The sequence below is a fragment of the Lytechinus variegatus genome, chromosome 7 (assembly GCF_018143015.1).
Source record: "Lytechinus variegatus isolate NC3 chromosome 7, Lvar_3.0, whole genome shotgun sequence".
Lineage (NCBI taxonomy): Eukaryota > Metazoa > Echinodermata > Echinoidea > Temnopleuroida > Toxopneustidae > Lytechinus > Lytechinus variegatus.
In genome coordinates this window covers 40,305,018-40,324,499 of record NC_054746.1, presented here as the reverse complement: position 1 = coordinate 40,324,499, position 19,482 = coordinate 40,305,018, and the positions used below count along the sequence as shown (strand labels likewise).

Below are 19,482 nucleotides of genomic sequence, written 5' to 3'. Positions count from 1 at the left end.
TGGGCCAACCAACATGCAAGAGTTGAGAATATAAAGAATAAGTATCACATTCTCGGTTTATTTGGAATGTGCATCATAATATGCAGAAAACCTAAAGGTTACATGCTATTCATGATTACCTGATATGAGGTATTAGTTGTGAACTAGCCATATAAAAACATGGCTTCCGTGAATAGATTAATGCCAAAGAACAAGCTTAAACCCTATTCAGTTTATAAGGTGATCCCAAGAAGGTATCTCCAGGAATCATTTTTGACATCTATTTTGAATAAATAATGGCCTCCATTGTTATTCATACGAGACAAAACCAATTGCCTGTTTCTTATTCTGTATTGCTAGTTTTGTACATGATAGACCTGCCTGTAAAAAAGGTCTAATTCCACAGTTCCTGATCCTAATAGTGATTTTTCAGAACACTATTTTATATCTTACATGTCTTGGGCCAATTTCATAAAGACTTACAACTATACCATTATGATAACTACCATGGAAACAGGTCTCGTCAGCCAGTCATGATCCAGTTTTCATGGTAGTTTAATACAATAATGGCAAAGTTACACTAGTTCCAAGTCTTATTGTAACAGGACCCTTTGTTGAGTTAAGGCCAGGAGCCGGTACTAACATCTTGGGGATTAAAAAAAAATATTCTTACTGGCCTTGTGACTTCGAACTTATGGCCTCAACTCCAACCTTGTACAAAATTAGAATAAAAAAAGTGATATCTTTATGCATGTTTTTGCTATATCTGATGCAAAGCCATACAGGTTGTCATTACCATGATGCATGCAGCAGGAAAGGGTAATTGCCATACACACACAAAAAAAAATACTGGTCGGTTATATTGGTGACAGGCTAATTAGCATGTACTGTACATGTACAGTTTACTTTTGTAAGCTTAGTATTCGGCTATGATGAAGCAACAAAAAAAAAACAATAACACATAAATGTGATGTATCAAAAGGACATGTATGTAAAGAAACAGAGAACACCCATTTTCAGACATCAGATGAACTTCAACTTCAACATATTTTATTATCAAAATATAAAAATTAGCATTACTCAATATAAAGACAACTCCTGGAAACAGATTTTGAGGGTCAAAATGATATTTTTAAGGTGTAGATAGTTTGTATCTACTTTGTGTACAAGCAGATGGTCTTACTATCGGACCATCTTACATAATCATAGATAAGCCCTCTGGCCCATATTCTGAAGTCAGGTTTAACTTAGACCATGGTCTACCTCTGTGCTAAAATTATGGGAAGCCAAAAGTATCAATTTTTTTTCACTAAGTTGTATAGTTTTTTATGTTTGCTTTGCTCTTTCCTGATTCATCGATGGTGAAGACAATCATCTTTTTAAACTCCCAAGACAATTATGAATGATTTGAGAGCCAAATGAGCTGAAACATGATAGCTCTACTGTTGGTGATTTATGTAACAATTGGCTATCAATACTCAAACCACAACTTTATACCTGAGTTTAAGTTAAACCCGACTTCAGAATACGGGCCTCTTTGTCTACTATCAATTTAGCCTAATTGCCATTTGGTCCAACTATAACTTGGTCTAATACTCATTTGGTTTAATGCTAAGATATGGTATGATTCCATTTTGTCTACTCAACTTTTGCACTATGTCAAATTTACATTAGTTTATAAACAGTTCATCTCATAAATTAGACCAAGTGGAAAATAGACAAATTGGGTATAGCCTGACTGGAAATTAGACAAACTGATGGTTTAAATGGCAGTTTGACAAAATATATAGTAGATGAACTCGGACCATGTTTGACGATACCAATTAGACCAGGTGGGTACATACCATTAACCATGTGGTAACCTACCTTGTAGACAAGTCTGGTGTCATACATTTCATCGTTGTTTTTTTCAGAATAAAAGTACACAATACTGCAATAAAGACAGGTAGTTTGAATACACATAACATACATGATGATGATAATTTGTCATACATGTATATGAATTAACTGAACACTTTTATAGTAGGCCTTGAATATGAGTCAAACCTGGAATGTTTTATAACTTCTACATATTGCTTAAATTCAAACTTAATTGGGCTAAAAAAAAGAGGACCTTTGATTTGCCTTGACTTCATTTTTTTTACTGATGCAAAAGGCACTTTTATTTAAAAATGTGTTTAAACACAGAAGTCAGATGTGATCTTTTTGGCAAGTTTTGTCAAAAATATTCCAGAAATATTTCTGGAATATTTTGGACAAAACTCACAAAAAACTAATACTTATCAATATTTTGGTAATCAGAAATGTGCTCACTAAAAAAATTCCATTGAAGACAAGTTCCCCGAGTCAGAGTTACTTGTCCAACAGTACCCAGCCAACTCTGCTGGTCATTGTTGCAGACTGACCACTTCGAGAACTAAATTTCCTGAAAATATCATTAACCAAGTAGGACTATGGAAAATAGATTACCATGCATAAATTCTAAATTTTCTAGCTTGAATTTCATCAGCTCATAAGGCTACGACATCATTTGTTTACAGCTACAAGTACTACTACTTCACTTTTCACCCTGAAATGGCACCATAATTCCAGCGGAGTAATTATGAGTTGCAAACAAACAGAATAAATATGACTGTACCCATAACATTACAGGCTGATAAATTCAAGCAAGTAATTTTGAAATGATGCTCAGTTATCTTATTTTCATAGTTCTACTTGATTAATACTAGTAGTTTGAAATTCAATACCATGCGAAAGTTTTAATACTGTATATAGATAAGAAGTTTACCGGTAGTTTGGTAAATTTTCAGTCTATAGTGACACTGTATTCAGTCATTATTTATCGCATCAGTCTCGGCAGAAAAATTGCCTCAAGCAACCAGTACAAAAAAACAAAGACTCAGCATACTTTTTTTTTTATAGTAGTACAAAGTTAAGTGACATTCACTTGGAGATATATCATTGTTCATCACAAGCAGTTAACCTTTGCCTGATTTAAAATAAATCATATATTGAATGGAAGCTTGATGCAGCCTTGACACTTATTTCTTCTTTTTAGATTCTGTTGGGGTTGGTACATCCTCATCTTCAAACACAAAGTAATATCCTTGTAGCATCATAATGATAGAAACACCTGCAAATTGAAGAAAAGAAACACATTTACAGCTACATGCATATTTTGACTTGAACTAATAAATGTATAAAGTATACCAACATGATTCTGCTTTGTACTGCTATGTACATGAAGAGATCTAGAGAAAATTGATCTTTACTGTAACTGGAATTATTATTCTATAATAATAATAGTCGGTTCTTGTATGGCGCATAACACATTATGAATAACATCTCTATGCGCTTCCAAATGACTTGGATATTAGCTCAAGCAGCTTTCACACACTTGGCATTTCAAGAAATAAATTCCTGCCAGATACCCATTTACCTCACCTGGGTTGAGTGCAGAACAATGTGGATTAATTTCTTGCTGAAGGAAACTATGCCATGGCTGGGATTTGAACCTAAGACCCTCTGTTTCAAAGTCCAGAGACTTATCCACTGGGCCACAACGCTCCTTTATAAGGTGAGATGCACATCAAAGAAACAAATTCCTAAAATCATTTTGTATGAAAATGGTGTAAAATTATGTATTTTACAAAATGATTCCACAACAAGAATAAACCAATATTCTAAAATATATGTAAGATAAATGATGCATACCTGATATTACCAGAGGAGAAACAATACCAAAGCTAAGCTCAACTGTCTCAAATACAAGATACTCAGTAGTAAAGTGTATGAAGGCTAGAATGAATGAGAACAGAGTCAAGTCGTACACCCTGAAGGGAGAGAGAGTATGAAACGAATATAATGAGGTGTTTTGACACCATTTCTCCTTGTTCCAAAGTTGAAGTATTGGTGTGTTAAACTCTCACCAAAATTATCAAAACCCAACAGAGCTGATGCTCACAAGGTTATGAAATCTGAATATTCTTTTACAAATGTGCACATTTATCAAAAATTATTCAGTCCTTGATAACAAAAAAAGTGTGTTCTTTGATATCTATTTTTTTAACAATAGTAATTCAAATACAAAGTAAAATTCTTGTAGCATCAACATTCAAAAGAAAAAAAAACACAATGTGAAAAGTAAAATAGTTTTGAAATTTAGTACTACATGATTAAAAGCTAATGAATATAACACTAGTAGTACTACAAAACTCACGCTCTATTCCTCATGTCATAAGAACACATCATTCTTACTGCCCCGGCAAGCAAAGTCCAAGTTCCAAATAATCGTCCCAAAACGGCATTCACTGAAAGAAAAAGCATCAAGAATCTTATGAAGGGGTCCTTCATACCCAGGGGGGGTAACTTAGATTTGGTTTGGATGGTGGTGTGTGGCTGAAATAAAAAAAAGGTTATCACCCAAAATTGGAGAATATGGACCCATGTTTAGGGCCAGTATCTAAAAATTGGGGGCCATGTTTAGGGATTTTCTAACATAAAACCATAACCCATGTTTAGGGATTTCTTCCAAAAAACTACCCATTCCCGCGGGCACATCTCCGTATGCCTCATTTCGTAAGTACCCCCCCCCCCCCCCCCCCCCCCCCGGTTTCAAACTTGCATGACTGGAAAGTAATTGTGTTCTGGTACTTCAAAAAATAATACAAAATATTAAAAAGTTACATAATGGTCAGGACCTCTAAGAAGCAAAACTGCTTATAGCCAAGGCCCTACAACTGCACAGTTAAAGCTTTCATCCAAAGGAAGAGGAATGCTTGAAATCACAACACACATAATGTCCTGTTGAATACACTATTACAAAGAAGCAGTAACAAGTAGAAAATATTTCAATTCATTTGAATTATTGTCTTCCAAAATGATTTTTCATCCAAAATGCTTTAGAAGGCATTTGAAGTAGCATTCGTATTGTCTTTACAGCACTTTATGAGTAATTACATTGAAGATCAGCCACCATCACCAATCAACTACCAATTTCTTTTGTTCTCTCAATGCCTGGTGTACGGTGGCAACTGGAGTTAGATGGCTACTCTGGGGTCAATGCTAATTGATATTTCCATATTATATAAATTATGTGATATTGAAAATCTATTGAATATTTGAAAATGGTTTATTTACTAACTACAAATGATGCTCTACACATAAATAAACTTTAAACAAACTCAGAACTTTGTAAGTTGGTACCCAAATCCCTTCCTTTCATGGACAAGCACCAATCAAACTAAAGCCTTACTTTCATTCCCCCTTCCCTGCTCTCAAGGAATTGCAGCTCATAATGAATGTATAATGAATTTTTAGACTAACAATGGAAATCAAATATCAACCAGCAATAAGGGTTCAACTGTACAGGAAAGAAATCCTCCTAACAAAATTAAATGGTACTCTTTGGATTAAAGGTTAGGGTGGAACTGCCTCAAGATGGCACTTTTTATTCCTCTCTGATTTACAGAAAATAATGATCAATTCATAGAATGTCTTACTCTTCATCAGTTAACAATTAGAAATGAGTGTATCATAGGGCTGAATATATGAGGGCTATATCCTCAATACATAATATACACACATTCGTGTACACATAGACAGTCACAGAGCATTGAGGGTATCATGACTGCCCAATGGATGCATGAAGCATGGCAAAGGAATGAAATATACATTGAAAAGGTGGATAAGTCTAGAGGCTGAATAGCACAAGAAAAATGTAATTAACATTGAACCAGACACACCAACTTAATCATAGGTTATCATGTCCCTAGATTTATGACTCTAACTTACCCATCTCTTGAGCCTGTGTGTACATCCGCGTTGCAAGAAAAGAACTTTCCATGAAGGCCTGCATTGCACTTCCTACTGCCATGAAACCAACCAAGAAGATCCAAAATCTGAGCACCTTTGTGAAAGCATTGGCCATGGTGATATCTAATCCTCCAGTCCAGAGAAATGTAACAGAAACAGATATTTTCAATTCACTTAATGATCAGGACCCATACCCACCTAGAAACAGTTTCCTTGCCTTTAGTTTGTGTAATTACTACAGTAAAAGGTCAGAGGTGTAAATTTCTGAAATGCTGAATGAACATCCCCCTAAAAATGAACGAGGCAATTGCTAGTTGTAGTTCAATGTGATCAACTAGGTTCATATACTTATGACATTTCAAAAACTTAACCTTGGTTAAGATTTCAATATTGATTCCCACAACATGGTCTTAGGTTCATTGACCCTAAATTAATCTGACCCTAAAATATTTTACCTTGGTCAATTGACCTGAAACTCAGGCAGGATGATAAGTAATACTTGATTACCCTAGGTTTACATAAACTAGGACCATTTACTTTCTAAGTTATGATGGCTAATTAATAACTTACATAAGTACACTGAGATAAAAGTTGACTTGATACACATTCCTGGTTCCAGGGGTGGATCCATGATTTTCCAAAGGGGGGGGGGGCACATTTGACAAGCAAAAAAAAAAAAGATTTCTACCCAAAATTAAGGACATTTTGTCCATGAAAAAATTTGACAAGAAAAAAAAAGTTTTCACTTTCAAAAGGGGGAGGGAGGCATGCAACTGTTTTACCAGCATTTTTACATTACAAATTTTAATTGCGCCTCTCAAAGGGGGGGGGGGCACAGGTTGGCTCCCCCCCAGATCCGCCAGTGACTGGTTCAGTACAGTACTCGCCTCTCTAAAGTGGCGATGCTACTTTCCCAATTATAATTCTGAGGTGCTGCTTGGTTTGTGCTCCTCCTGGCCATGTGCATTGTACTATGAGAAATTGTTTATGCTCAAGATAATGAACTGTTTCAAATACCACACAAACAGCAATCCCATTGACGCTGGTAAACTTGAGTGAGATAAAAAAATAACTGGGGGCCTCATTTACCCCGTGGCCTCAATTACTTCACTCTCCCCATTACTCAGGCTGTAGCTCAAGCTGCTAAAGGCACTTGGTGCATTCAAATCCTGCCTGATACCCATTCACCTCACCTGGGTTGAGTGCAGCATAATGTGAATTGTGGATGTACAAGATCACAAGACAAAATAAACAAAAAATTGTCCAAACACATTAAACCATACAGGAGTAACTACAGTGCATATAAAAACAAGTGGAATGCCTCTGGCTGTCTCACCTGCATCACGCGGTTCAATATAGCAGCAGTGCTGACTTTGAATACTACTCTAACTCGCACAAGATGTTCAGTGATACATGGTTACTCTTATGTCCACTTTTTATGAACTAGACCAATAAACTTACAGAGATATGATGGTTATTCAAAAAAAAAACCCAACATGGCCAAAGTTCACTGACCTTACATGACCTTTGACCTTAATCATGTGACCTGAAACTTGAACAGGATGTTCAGTGGTACTTGATTACTCTTATGTACAAGTTTCATGAATCAGATCCATAAACTTTCAAAGTTATGATGGTAATTCAACAGATACACCCAATTCGGCCAAAGTTCATTGACCTTTGACCTTGGTCATGTGACCTGAAACGCACACAGGATGTTCAGTGATACTTGTTTACTCTAATGTCCAAGTTTAATTAACTAGACCAATAAACTTTCAAAGTTATGATGGTAATTCAACAGATACCCCCGATTCGGCCAAAGTTCATTGACCCTAAATGACCTGTGACCTTAATCATGAGACCTGAAACTTGCACAAAATTTTCAGTGATGCTTGATTACTATCATGTCCAAGTTTCATGAATCAGATCCATAAACTTTCAAAGTTATGATGGGAATTCAACAGATATCCCCAATTCGGCCAAAGTTCATTGACCCTAAATGACCTTTGACCTTGGTCATGTGACGTGAAACTCATGCAGGATGTTCAGTGATACTTGATTAACCTTATGTCCAAGTTTCATGAACTAGGTCCATATATTTTCTAAGTTATGATGACATTTCAAAAACTTAACCTCAGGTTAAGATTTCGATGTTGAATCCTCCAACATGGTCTAAGTTCATTGACCCTAAATGACCTTTGACCTTGGTCATGTGACATGAAACTCTAATAGGATATTCAGTAATACTTGATTAATCTTATGGCCAAGTTTTATTAACTAGGTCCATATACTTTCTAAGTTATGACGTCATTTCAAAAACTTAACCTCAGGTTAAGATTTGATGTTGACGCCGCCGCCGTCGGAAAAGCGGCGCCTATAGTCTCACTTTGCTTCGCAGGTGAGACAAAAATGGGAAAGATTTGAAAAGTCTATAAAATTTTTGTTTCAAATCATGATCTCTATATTTTGGTGTCAATAGGTGCTCTAAAGTCTTCTCCTTCAAATGCCATTGGAATAATTTAGTTTCGTTCATGCTTGAGCGAACGCGGAATGTTTTTGTGTGGGGTTTAAAAGGAGGCTTGCGCCAAAATGGCATGAAATGGTAAACATAATGGTCGGACTTCTTGCTAATCAACAGACTTCTTATTAACATTTTCATTATCTCGAAATATGCGGTCAAAATTCATTTTTTTAATCTACTTATTTGCTTGAATAGTTCTGTTGTTCCTTTTTAATATGCTCTCTTTTAGCTTTGAATATTCCTTCTTTAGGTAAGATCAATTTTTTTTAATCGAAGTATGGGAGAGCGTGATCTTTTTTTTTCAAATCCTTACATTGTGTGCTACAAATGTTTTGTTGCCTTTGAACAGTGGCATACTGATGGATGGAGGCTTGGGGCACCCCCCCCCCATAAAAAACCCAAGACTAAGAAAACATAAGTGGAAAGGAAAATAACAGATAAAATAGAAAGTGAAATATAATATCATTTTCTAAATATTATATCAAAATCACAAAACTGAATATTTTAATAAAAAGTGGACATTTTTGCTTGCTCGCTTCACAACTTCTTAATAAATTTTACCCAATCTGCCATATCTTGCTCCTTCTAAATTGACTCAATACACCATTGCCATTGAAAGACGTGAATCCTTTCCTGTTTGTCCTGTCAAGCACATAATTAAACTTGGTGAAGGATTCAATAACCCCTAGAAAATAGGATTCATGTCTTTATAGGTACCATAAGATAATTTGTTTCACATAATAAAAGGATTTGAAAAATAACAAATTCTCCCAATTAATTATGCAAATCTTCTTACTTGGGTTGACAAAAAGTCTTCTTTTCTTACTTATGAAGGAAAATTCAAAGGTAAAAGAAGTTTAAATGAAAAACAAAATAATTCAGGTAAATGAATAAATTTGTAAATGAAATTTGACAGCATAATTCGAAAACTATGACAAAGATAATGAATAGATTAAGAGGAAGTCTAATCAAATTTCTCATTTCTGCCATTTGGGCGCAAGCCCCTTTTTGAGCCCCCAACAAAAATGTCCTGTGTTTGCTCAAGCATAAACAAAATTTATCTTTTTAAATAGCATTTCAAAGATAAGATCTCAGAGCATCTATTAATATCAAAATAGATAAAATAATTTGAAACAAATTTTTTATAGACCTTTCAAAACTCTCCTGTTTTTTTTCATATGCACTGTACATGTATAGGCCTATCAAACCAAATTAAAGTTATATTAAGAGGGAAAAAGAAAGATCAGACAAGTGGATAGGTGAAAGTTTGACCAATATCGGATAAAAATTGGAAAGTTATTAATTATTAAAAGTTGTAAGGATTGGTAATCATTATAAATTTATACCTATGGAGACTTCAAATTGGCAATATGTGATATCAAAGTGAAGCAAGGAATTGTGTTAAAATCTACAATTCCATCTACTCCAATACCTAAAATGTCTCAAATTTGTAATTTTTTCAAGTTTTATTTAAAATTAGTTTTCTTTCATGATACAAAACCATATCTGTCTTATTTTTATTACTACCTTGGGGCCCCAGGGGAAAAGGAACAAATCTCTTGTAGATCTAATTAAGTACGTATGGCAAATGGAGAAAAAAAATTGTCCCTACGGGCGGCCCACCATTTGTCATAATTTTCTAGCACAGTTGCCAATTTGAAATTTACATCTCTGAGATCTCAGTTTAACAGTGATAACTTTCTTAAAGGGATGGTCCAGGCTGGAGGCATTTATATCTCAATAAACAGAGTAAAATTAACAAAGCAAAATGCTGAAAATTTGATCAAAATCGAAAAACAAATAACGAAGTTGCTGAATTTTAAAGATTTGCATGCTGGTGAAACAGTTCTAGGCATGTCTTCATGAATATTCATTAAGTGCACTGATGATGTCATATGACTCATATCCATACTTGTTCTCTTGTTTTTAATTATATGAAAGTACATGTAGGTTTATTCAAAAATTTTCTACCAAGAACTAAAACAATTGAATTAACAACAGATTAAGTGCAATAGCTCTTTGACTTCTTTCCTGCTGTAACTTCTTTCATCATAATGGAGACACATCATTCACACATTAATGAAAAAATGAAGCAATTGTGATTTCATGTACAGGTAATAACACAAGAAAAAGGAAAGTGGGGATGTGACATCAATTCATCAGCCCACTTAATGAAAATTCATGAAGATATGCCTAGAAGTGTTTCACCTGAATAATGCAAATCTTTAAAATTCAAATAACTTTGTTATTTGTTATCCAATTTTGATCAAATTTTCAGCATATTATTATTACTTTGTGAATTCTACTCTATATAACTCCAGCCTGGACCATCCGTTTAAAGGAAACTGAGAATCATTCTTATTGGAAAGAGAAAAATGACAGCAGGAGCAATTTTAAAACATGATTAAATTAATCAAAATTGGTTAGATATAGACTAGAATATGACTTATGGTAGTTTGAAAAGTGTTGATGTTACTTCTGTCCCTAAATCAGCAAATATGCCTCAAAATGATAGTTTTGTGGGCAACTCTCCAATTATTTTTTAACATAGATTTTCATATTTTCCTTATCTTTTAATTCTCAAATTGCCTCTTGTCTCCTTCAGAGTATGTCATGGGGAAATATAGGCCTAGTACATACCACATAGATCAAGGTCAGGAGATAATACAAAAATATTGGCGACAGCACGCAAATCGCGTGGTCTGTCACCAAGCAAAAGACAATGAAATCAAGATGGCGACGCAAGCACGGTGGCAAGTTCTTCCCGTCTTTTCATAACATTTTTCTTGTTTTTTTAATGAATTCTTGTTTAAAACTGAAATCAATATCGTAGATAAGTCGGAAATGAAGTTGTATCCCATGTACATGATTTAGGGCTAGATCTTTTAGAAGTAGAAAATTTCAGGTTTTGGGGAGGTGTGTGTAGATGTACGGGACGAAATTCCAGGCTCCATGGAGAGTATTAAAGCCTACGTATAGTAGACTGATTTTTCTCTCCAGGAGCCTCCAGGCTAAGCACAGGACTATCTGACTATATAGCTTTATAGGGTGTTGCCAAAAGACAGTTGCCTAACAAACTATTAGCTTGCATTTGTTTTGTTGACAATTGGATCGAGGGATCTACACAATATCGGTCTGGTATTAAAGAAACCTCTCATTTTTTCATTTTTGCCATTCATAGAGAAATAATTTTTATCCCTTTATACGCATTTAGCGTATGAAGGTTCTATATAGATAAATAAAAATTCACCTGTCCATACAAACCGACTTCACCCTCCAGGAAAATCATATATTTCAAATTTTTATGAGATATTTGGCACACCTACTCATTTAAATGTAAGGAACATTATCAACTGAAAGATTTTGTGAAATAAGAAGAAATTCATGTTAAATCTTAACTCGAATTGTTAGGTGCGCAGACTTGGGGCCCACCATCATACTACCTAATAGTAATAGTAATACCCAGTCGGGGTGTCCAGGTTGTTTATCCGGCCCGGAAAGATGATTATAAAAAGTTCACAATTCAAATCTCTTATTCTTAAATGTTTTCGCACAAAATGTTAAACAATATTATAGAGAACAAATATTGATGATGATTAGCACTAATCAATGCAGTTTTTGTTTAATCCAAAGACAAAAAAGAAAGCTTCATTTTTGTTACGTGTCCGGACACCCAATGACCCAACCCCCCATCCTCCTAGTACCTCGAGCGAAGTTCGTGCAGGCTCCACCCCACTTGACCTGCACGAACTTCGCTCGAGGACGAGGTACCGTACCGTACCGTACAGTAACTCAACATAAAACATCTTTTTTTCAGTCGTAACCAAATACCAGTAGACTAGGATGGCCTAATGATAAAAGAGTTAGTTACCTACAATATCTTTTGTTGAAAGAACGATCGAAGGGAAGAAGAATACCGGAATCCTCTGCCCATCTGCAGATTCAAAATTTACTTATTTTTCCCACCTAGCCTGGCCTGTCGGACGTAAAATCTTCGATACCGAACGCATGCGCGTGGTGGACACATTCAATTTTCTATTCAAATAATATTCACCTGCACCCTGAAGCCCTAGCCACAGCCGGTATCAGCTCACTGTCGACTGATTGCCAAACTTAAAGTCCAGAATTTCTTTCTGTGGTGACCAAGAATATGCTCCGGCATTTAGGTCAGTTCCCAGGTTTTCTCTCGGAATATTCCAAGAATAAAACGGCGATCAGACTATCGATCAAAGACCGTGTGTGATAGTTGATGTAGACAGACTTGGTGACTTTTATGTAGGACTAGTACGATATTGCGAACTTTTGTGTGTGCGGCGCCGGCTGGTAAGTGTGCACTTTATGATGATGGTCGTGACGTGTGCTGGTGGTACCCTTGCCCGGCCCGCGTGTTTTTTTACCGTACCGCTAACGCGTCAGATTCTCTCATTTAATGCCGCAGAGCGTCTTGAGCAGAGGCCATTATCGCTTTCGGTACGCAAAAAAGTGCAATACCACGAAAGTTGTGCAATACGCATGCGCGTGGACTTTGCCTCGTTAGTGATTGCAGTCACTATATAGACATGAGTACACACGCATACATCGAGGTTTTCACCCGACTGCTAAGAAACCACAAGTGCCTGTGAGCAAGCAACCAGGTCGGGGACCGACGGCTTAAGGTCCTTTCCGAAGGACCTGATAATGAGGATAAATTGGGGTATATTGCAATGGTAGTTTATGGCAACAAGCCCTTCCCAACCTCCAAATTCGTGCAGATTTATTCTATGAATATACTTAGAAACAAAAACTAAACTACCTGTAGTAAATAATCTGTTCTATGTTTTGTCTCAGATCTCTCTCAGTAGTGGTTTTGATTTTTCAACCATATCAAAAAATCATGCTAACATTACATTTATGGAGTGGAATATTATTTAGCAATTTTAGAAACCAAAAAAAAAATGCTTCTTTATACTGTTAGAGATAAATTGGATAAAATTAATTAACAGTTGATTATCATTATAATCGGTTAAAAAAAATCCCTCAAAATTAGCTAGTCCATTAAAAATTCTAACATGCATTACCCCCCCCAAAAAAAAAAGGCCAATCAGCGTATAGCATGTGAAATTATATATTGTCGGGTATACCCAACTGTTAACAGTAGTTTTTGCTTCATATATTCCAGCCATTTCTGAACAGATTTTCTTCAAACCAAAGGCATATTTCTTCATAGATGATAATTCTGCTTCAATATACTCATGGTAGTTTTCATCCTCCCTCCCGAAGTAGTTATCAACCTGAAGCACCCTCTACCCCATATACTGAACTTCCCCTTTAAGGGCAGTGTTATACTAATTTCATTATCAATTCAGGAATAGAGAAGATCTATAACGCAATTTAGTCACACAAATTGTCGTGATTGTATGCAGTTGAACTTTATCTCAGTAATTAAGGGACTCGATCCAATCACTCTCAACTCCCTGGTCTATCCAAATAACGTGTATGTAGGTATGGGTACCTATGTCTACAAAGTGGGTATTGTATTAAGGTCAGGCCCCCCCCCCAAATCTAACTAATCTAAAAAGTTCTACATCAATTATCACCATCAGCATTATCACTATCATATGACACACAAATTCATGGTATAGAATAATCACATTACCACAACTGCCTTTATAAATATCATCACCCACACCATCATTTTTATCATATTATCATCATTACAAACTTCATAATGATATCACTTTCCAACACCATCTTCATCAATCTGTAACAAACACAACACTGGTGATATCCCTGTAATGCAAAATGTAAATCAATGCAATCAAAATGATGAGAAAATATTGAGTATCATTATTGGTGTACATGTTTATTTATTGTAATGTTAAAAGTAAAATATTTGTTGACATTAACAAAAGGAGAGAAGCATGTTCCAACCAGTTTGAACATCATTCTTCAAAACACTTATCTGCCATATACATGTATGTTCTTCAGTTGTACCTGCAAGTATTATCACAAGAAATCATATTTATATGTAGTATTTATAGTGTGCATATGATAAACATGTAAAATATTTTACTATACACTATACCAACCCCCCCCCCACTGATCAACTTTTTCAGGGTTGGCACACCGGAGGAAAATCGGACATGAACAAATGTGCAAAAGTCCCCCCCCCTAGACCCAAACTGAGTGAATTTTTCAGGGTTGGCACGGTGGGAAAAATTGAAGACATTCCAAAAACATACAAGAGCCACCCCCACCCACTGGGAGACTTTTTCAGGTGCACTGTGGAAAAATTTGTCATGAAAAAATGTGCAAGAGTCCCCCATAAATGAGAACTTCAACTTTATTATTGGTGTTCATTAGTATGAGTCTAATTAAGCTAGTAACTTTTTCAGGGTTGGCGCACTTGGAAAAAATTAAAGACATCTTTTAAAAAATGCACAAGAGTCCCTTAGAGTCTGTAACATTGACCATTATAGGACTAATTATAAGAACAAATTCCCACATGAAATAAATATATAAATACATGTAATATACATTGTAGTTCAACTTGCAATGTCAATGAAAGCACTTATCATAATGGAACGTATCGTCACTTGGCTGTTAAAACCTTGTATCTCAAATTTTTCTGAAATTACTTAACTGATAAATGTGAGGTGTAACTCGTAATAACCACATCAGTTGCATATCTTTAAAATAAAATGTCAAAATTCATCTTTGTGAAAACCTCTTATCTCATTTTTGGATTTACTGCACATTTGTTGCCAATTTGAAATCTCCGTAGATATAGTGATCACCAATATTCGGTTTTTTTAAAATTCATAAACTTCTGTTTGTCCAATAATGTTCCAACTAACACCTATCAACTTGTCTGATTTTCCTTTTTCCTCTAAAAGCAAGTTTTTATTTGGGTTGGATTCCACTTTTAATAACTGCAGCAAAGTAATTTTGCTCTAATTTTATAATTTTATATTTTGAGGACTGCAGGCCTTGATTCCACCACCCAGCACAATTCAAACCACATACATGTGTCCATCGTGCCATTTGAACATGCAAACACACTAGGTCAACAGAATCTACCTTCCTGTCACTTTCCATTTGAGAATGTTTACTTGCATGTAATATCAGAGCTGCCAACTTGAACAAGATCATTCAGTATTTTAAAAGTAGAGTCAGTATTTTGGTGAGGAAATCAGTATTTCTGAAGAAATACCATAGAACACATAAAAATGAAACTTAGAAATCAGTATTTTGCAAGAAACCATCAGTATTCTTCTCATTTTTAAGTACTAAATACTGAAAATCAGTACTAGTTGGCACCTCTGTAATATGTGTGCCTGTGGGGGGGGGTGGGCAGAGGATAGCTAGATTAGGATGAAATATATTTTGATTGGGTATGGGTTCGTTTCCTGAATCACAGAGCAATAATAGTTTACATTGTAACCCCCCTCCCCCAAAATGAAAAAAAGAAAAGAAAACACAGACACACACACACCCATCCCCAACACCCACACACAACACACAGACACACACTATATGGAAAATGAAGATGTTCATATAGGGAAAGTTCTCCCTGGTTTTACTGGTTTAAAAAAAAACAGAAAATAAAAGAAATATATGAGGGTTTGAAGAAACATAGCGAAATTTGATATGAATATCTAAAGTTTTGATTCTGTGATGTCATGTCCCATGTGTTGTATATGTTTGTCTCTTTTAATGGTTCTTGATAAAAGAATGAATCTATTTCATAGAGGCATGTATATTAACATAAGTTTGATGGTATATGCACATGGGAATATTCTTCTGAAAAAATTACATTTTATGGAATGTACATTTAAATAACTCGTGACGTCACAGATTCATAATTTCGTTAATTTGGGGTATATTTTCTTCAAACTTTCACTCATAGCCAAAAAAAAATAGCAAAAATTGTATTCTTTCATTTTCCGAACTTTTAATGTATATACCCGGTAGGTATTTCACAACAAAATATAAAAAATGTATTACAGGGTTTAGTATAGGTCAGATATATTTAGTGAATTTGTCCTTTAATTGCATGTACATTGTAAAATGGAACCTACAGAGGTCAGATATAACAAAATCCTCTCATAAAAAGGTGATTTAGCTGGTGTATTTGTATTGCTTTGTTGTTGTTTTTTACCCTGAGTGACTTTGTGAGAAACATGATATAACAAGGTAATTGTAATGTTCTTAAAGTACTCGTTATAGTGAGGTTCACCTGTATTTAGAAAGATCTAATACACCACAAAATGACAAGAGTATTTTTGCACAATCTTGGAAAAATGAGAAAATAAGATGTACTTGTACATGTTTCATGAGATATGATTTTTTAATAAGTTGAAACCTTGTTATAACGAGGTCCTTGGGATTATGAATATTATCTTGTTCTATCAGATTTCTCATATTAGGGTAAATAAAACCAACAAAAACAATCTATAAAGAACTGGGACCAGCATGAGTACCATATTATGTGAGGGTTTTGATGTATCTGACTGCTTTGTAACGAGGTTCGACTGACTAATAGTATACCACAGTACAATACAATCCAATACAATATTTGCATTTATATAGCACTCATTACTGGATTAATCGCATCGCTTTATATCGTAAACATGATATGTACATATACAGTATATACAGTTGAGGCCAGCTCTACTTCGAGGTAAATAGTATACTATTAACACATGAATGCGAATGCGTTAGGTCGGGCGGCTGCATGAACGGTTATTTCGTGGTGCCTAATTATTTTGTGGTTCCTAACGAACTCAGCAAGCTTCGTTTGTTGGTCACCATAAAATAATCGTGAGTGCTGCCGCACGCCCTAATGCATGAGCTCAAAATCATGTGTCAATATTTTAATACAAGTGGAATGCCTCTGGCCGTCTCACCTGCATCACGCGGTTCAATATAGCAGCAGTGCTCAGTGTTCAGTGATACATGGTTACTCTTATTTCCCTTTTTTATGAACTAGACCAATAAACTTACAGAGATATGATGGTTATTCAACAAAAAACCCCAACATGCCAAAGTTCATTGACCTTACATGACCTTTGACCTTGATCATGTGACCTGAAACTCGAACAGGATGTTCAGTGATACTTGATTACTCTTATGTACAAGTTTCATGAATCAGATCCATAAACTTTCAAAGTTATGATGGTAATTCAACAGATACACCCAATTCGGCCAAAGTTCATTGACCTTGGTCATGTGACCTGAAACACGCACAGGATGTTAAGTGATACTTGATTACTCTAATGTCCAAGTTTAATGAACTAGACCAATAAACTTTCAAAGTTATGATGGTAATTCAACAGATACCCCCGATTCGGCCAAAGTTCATTGACCCTAAATGACCTTTGACCTTAATCATGAGACCTGAAACTTGCACAAAATTTTCAGTGATGCTTGATTACTATTATGTCCAAGTTTCATGAATCAGATCCATAAACTTTCAAAGTTATGATGGGAATTCAACAGATATCCCCAATTCGGCCAAAGTTCATTGACCCTAAATGACCTTTGACCTTGGTCATGTGACGTGAAACTCAAGCAGGATGTTCAGTGATACTTGATTAACCTTATGTCCAAGTTTCATGAACTAGGTCCATATATTTTCTAAGTTATGATGACATTTCAAAAACTTAACCTCAGGTTAAGATTTCGATGTTGATTCCTCCAACGTGGTATAAGTTCATTGACCCTAAATGACCTTTGACCTTGGTCATGTGACATGAAACTCTAATAGGATGTTCAGTAATACTTGATTAACCTTATGGCCAAGTTTTATTAACTAGGTCCATATACTTTCTAAGTTATGACGTCATTTCAAAAACTTAACCTCAGGTTAAGATTTGATGTTGACGCCGCCGCCGCCGTCGGAAAAGCGGCGCCTATAGTCTCACTTTGCTTCGCAGGTGAGACAAAAACGGGTTGAGTGTATTAATTTTTACCAAAAAGTGTCTTTTAAAAGGGCAAAAAGCTTAAAATCACCGACCCCAGTCCCTGTGTGTTAGTTCAGAGAACTAACACACACCCAAGCTCAACTAACACATATTCATGTGATGTGAATCAACCGTTTGCATTGGCTACATTTTTCAACCCGTTTTATAATTCTTACTAACGACTTCTCCAATGTACATGCCAATGTAATTGTATATCTCATTTGAATGTATATAACTTCCTGATAAAATTTACACCATTTTTTTTCAAAAATGGGTTGAAAATGGAGACAGTCAGAGCCAGCCAAAGTAAAATTTGGACAGGCTGCCCCCCCCCCCCACCAAAAAGGTACACTTTAGCTAATAATATGCTGGCATAATTCTAAGCAACATTGTATCACATGAATGCCTGTTTCCATTAATTTAGGTCATACACCATAACCATTACTTTGATTTATTAGGGAAATTCTAAAATCACCGACCCCAGTCCCTGTGTGTTAGTTCAGAGAACTAACACACACCCAAGCTCAACTAACACATATTCATGTGATGTGAATCAACCGTTTGCATTGGCTACATTTTTCAACCCGTTTTATAATTCTTACTAACGACTTCTCCAATGTACATGCCAATGTAATTGTATATCTCATTTGAATGTATATAACTTCCTGATAAAATTTACACCATTTTTTTTTCAAAAATGGGTTGAAAATGGAGACAGTCAGAGCCAGCCAAAGTAAAATTTGGACAGGCTGCCCCCCCCCCCCACCAAAAAGGTACACTTTAGCTAATAATATGCTGGCATAATTCTAAGCAACATTGTATCATATGAATGCCTGTTTCCATTATTTAGGTCATACACCATAACCATTACTTTGATTTATTAGGGAAATTCTCAAATCACTGGTGTAACGGTAATCCAACCCCCTAACCCCCCCTCCCCCTGCAGGTTTTGGGCTTAAGCGCTCTCCAAAATTACAAGCTGTGGAGTTTGGCACAACTTGTCAATGTCTGTATTACGTTGAGTTGCAAATCAATTTAATTCACCTTTACCTCTATTGGTATAAACTAACCTGGTTTGGTCTTTGGTGCCACCTTTATGTTTGGGTTGCCATTTTCACTTAATGTGATATCACACAACTTACCATACATATTCTGACACAATACTGCATTTACATATGTATTGTTATGTGATGATAAGACATATCTCACATATTCAATATTATA

General features: G+C 35.5%; 1 protein-coding gene across 5 annotated transcripts; it reads right to left on the bottom strand.

The window, feature by feature from the left end:
- Positions 1-1,007: 1,007 nt before the first annotated feature.
- LOC121419298 (ergosterol biosynthetic protein 28-like) lies at positions 1,008-12,678 on the bottom strand. 5 transcript variants are annotated; one of them, XM_041613700.1, is made up of 5 exons: positions 12,369-12,678; positions 5,773-5,922; positions 4,199-4,289; positions 3,694-3,812; positions 1,008-3,112 (listed from the first exon to the last, which is right to left on the bottom strand). In XM_041613700.1, the coding sequence occupies exons 2-5, from the start codon at positions 5,906-5,908 to the stop codon at positions 3,021-3,023; spliced, it is 438 nt and encodes a 145-aa protein (XP_041469634.1). In that variant the 5' UTR covers positions 5,909-5,922; positions 12,369-12,678; the 3' UTR covers positions 1,008-3,020. The 5 variants fall into 5 exon arrangements, with proteins under 5 accessions (XP_041469634.1, XP_041469629.1, XP_041469632.1 ...); XM_041613695.1 differs by lacking the exon at positions 12,369-12,678 and adding an exon at positions 12,186-12,329; XM_041613698.1 differs by lacking the exon at positions 12,369-12,678 and adding an exon at positions 12,186-12,329 and having other exon boundaries at positions 5,773-5,916.
- Between the last annotated feature and the right edge of the window lie 6,804 nt (positions 12,679-19,482).

Bases quoted from the DNA above. Each gene is read 5' to 3' on its own strand.
- LOC121419298 (XM_041613700.1), bottom strand. From the start codon at position 5,908: ATGGCCAATGCTTTCACAAAGGTGCTCAGATTTTGGATCTTCTTGGTT. The intron at 4,290-5,772 runs GTAAGTTAGAGT...TTTTTCTTTCAG, and splicing joins CACACAGGCTCAAGAGATGG to TGAATGCCGTTTTGGGACGA. The intron at 3,813-4,198 runs GTGAGTTTTGTA...CTCTCCCTTCAG, and splicing joins TATGACATGAGGAATAGAGC to GGTGTACGACTTGACTCTGT.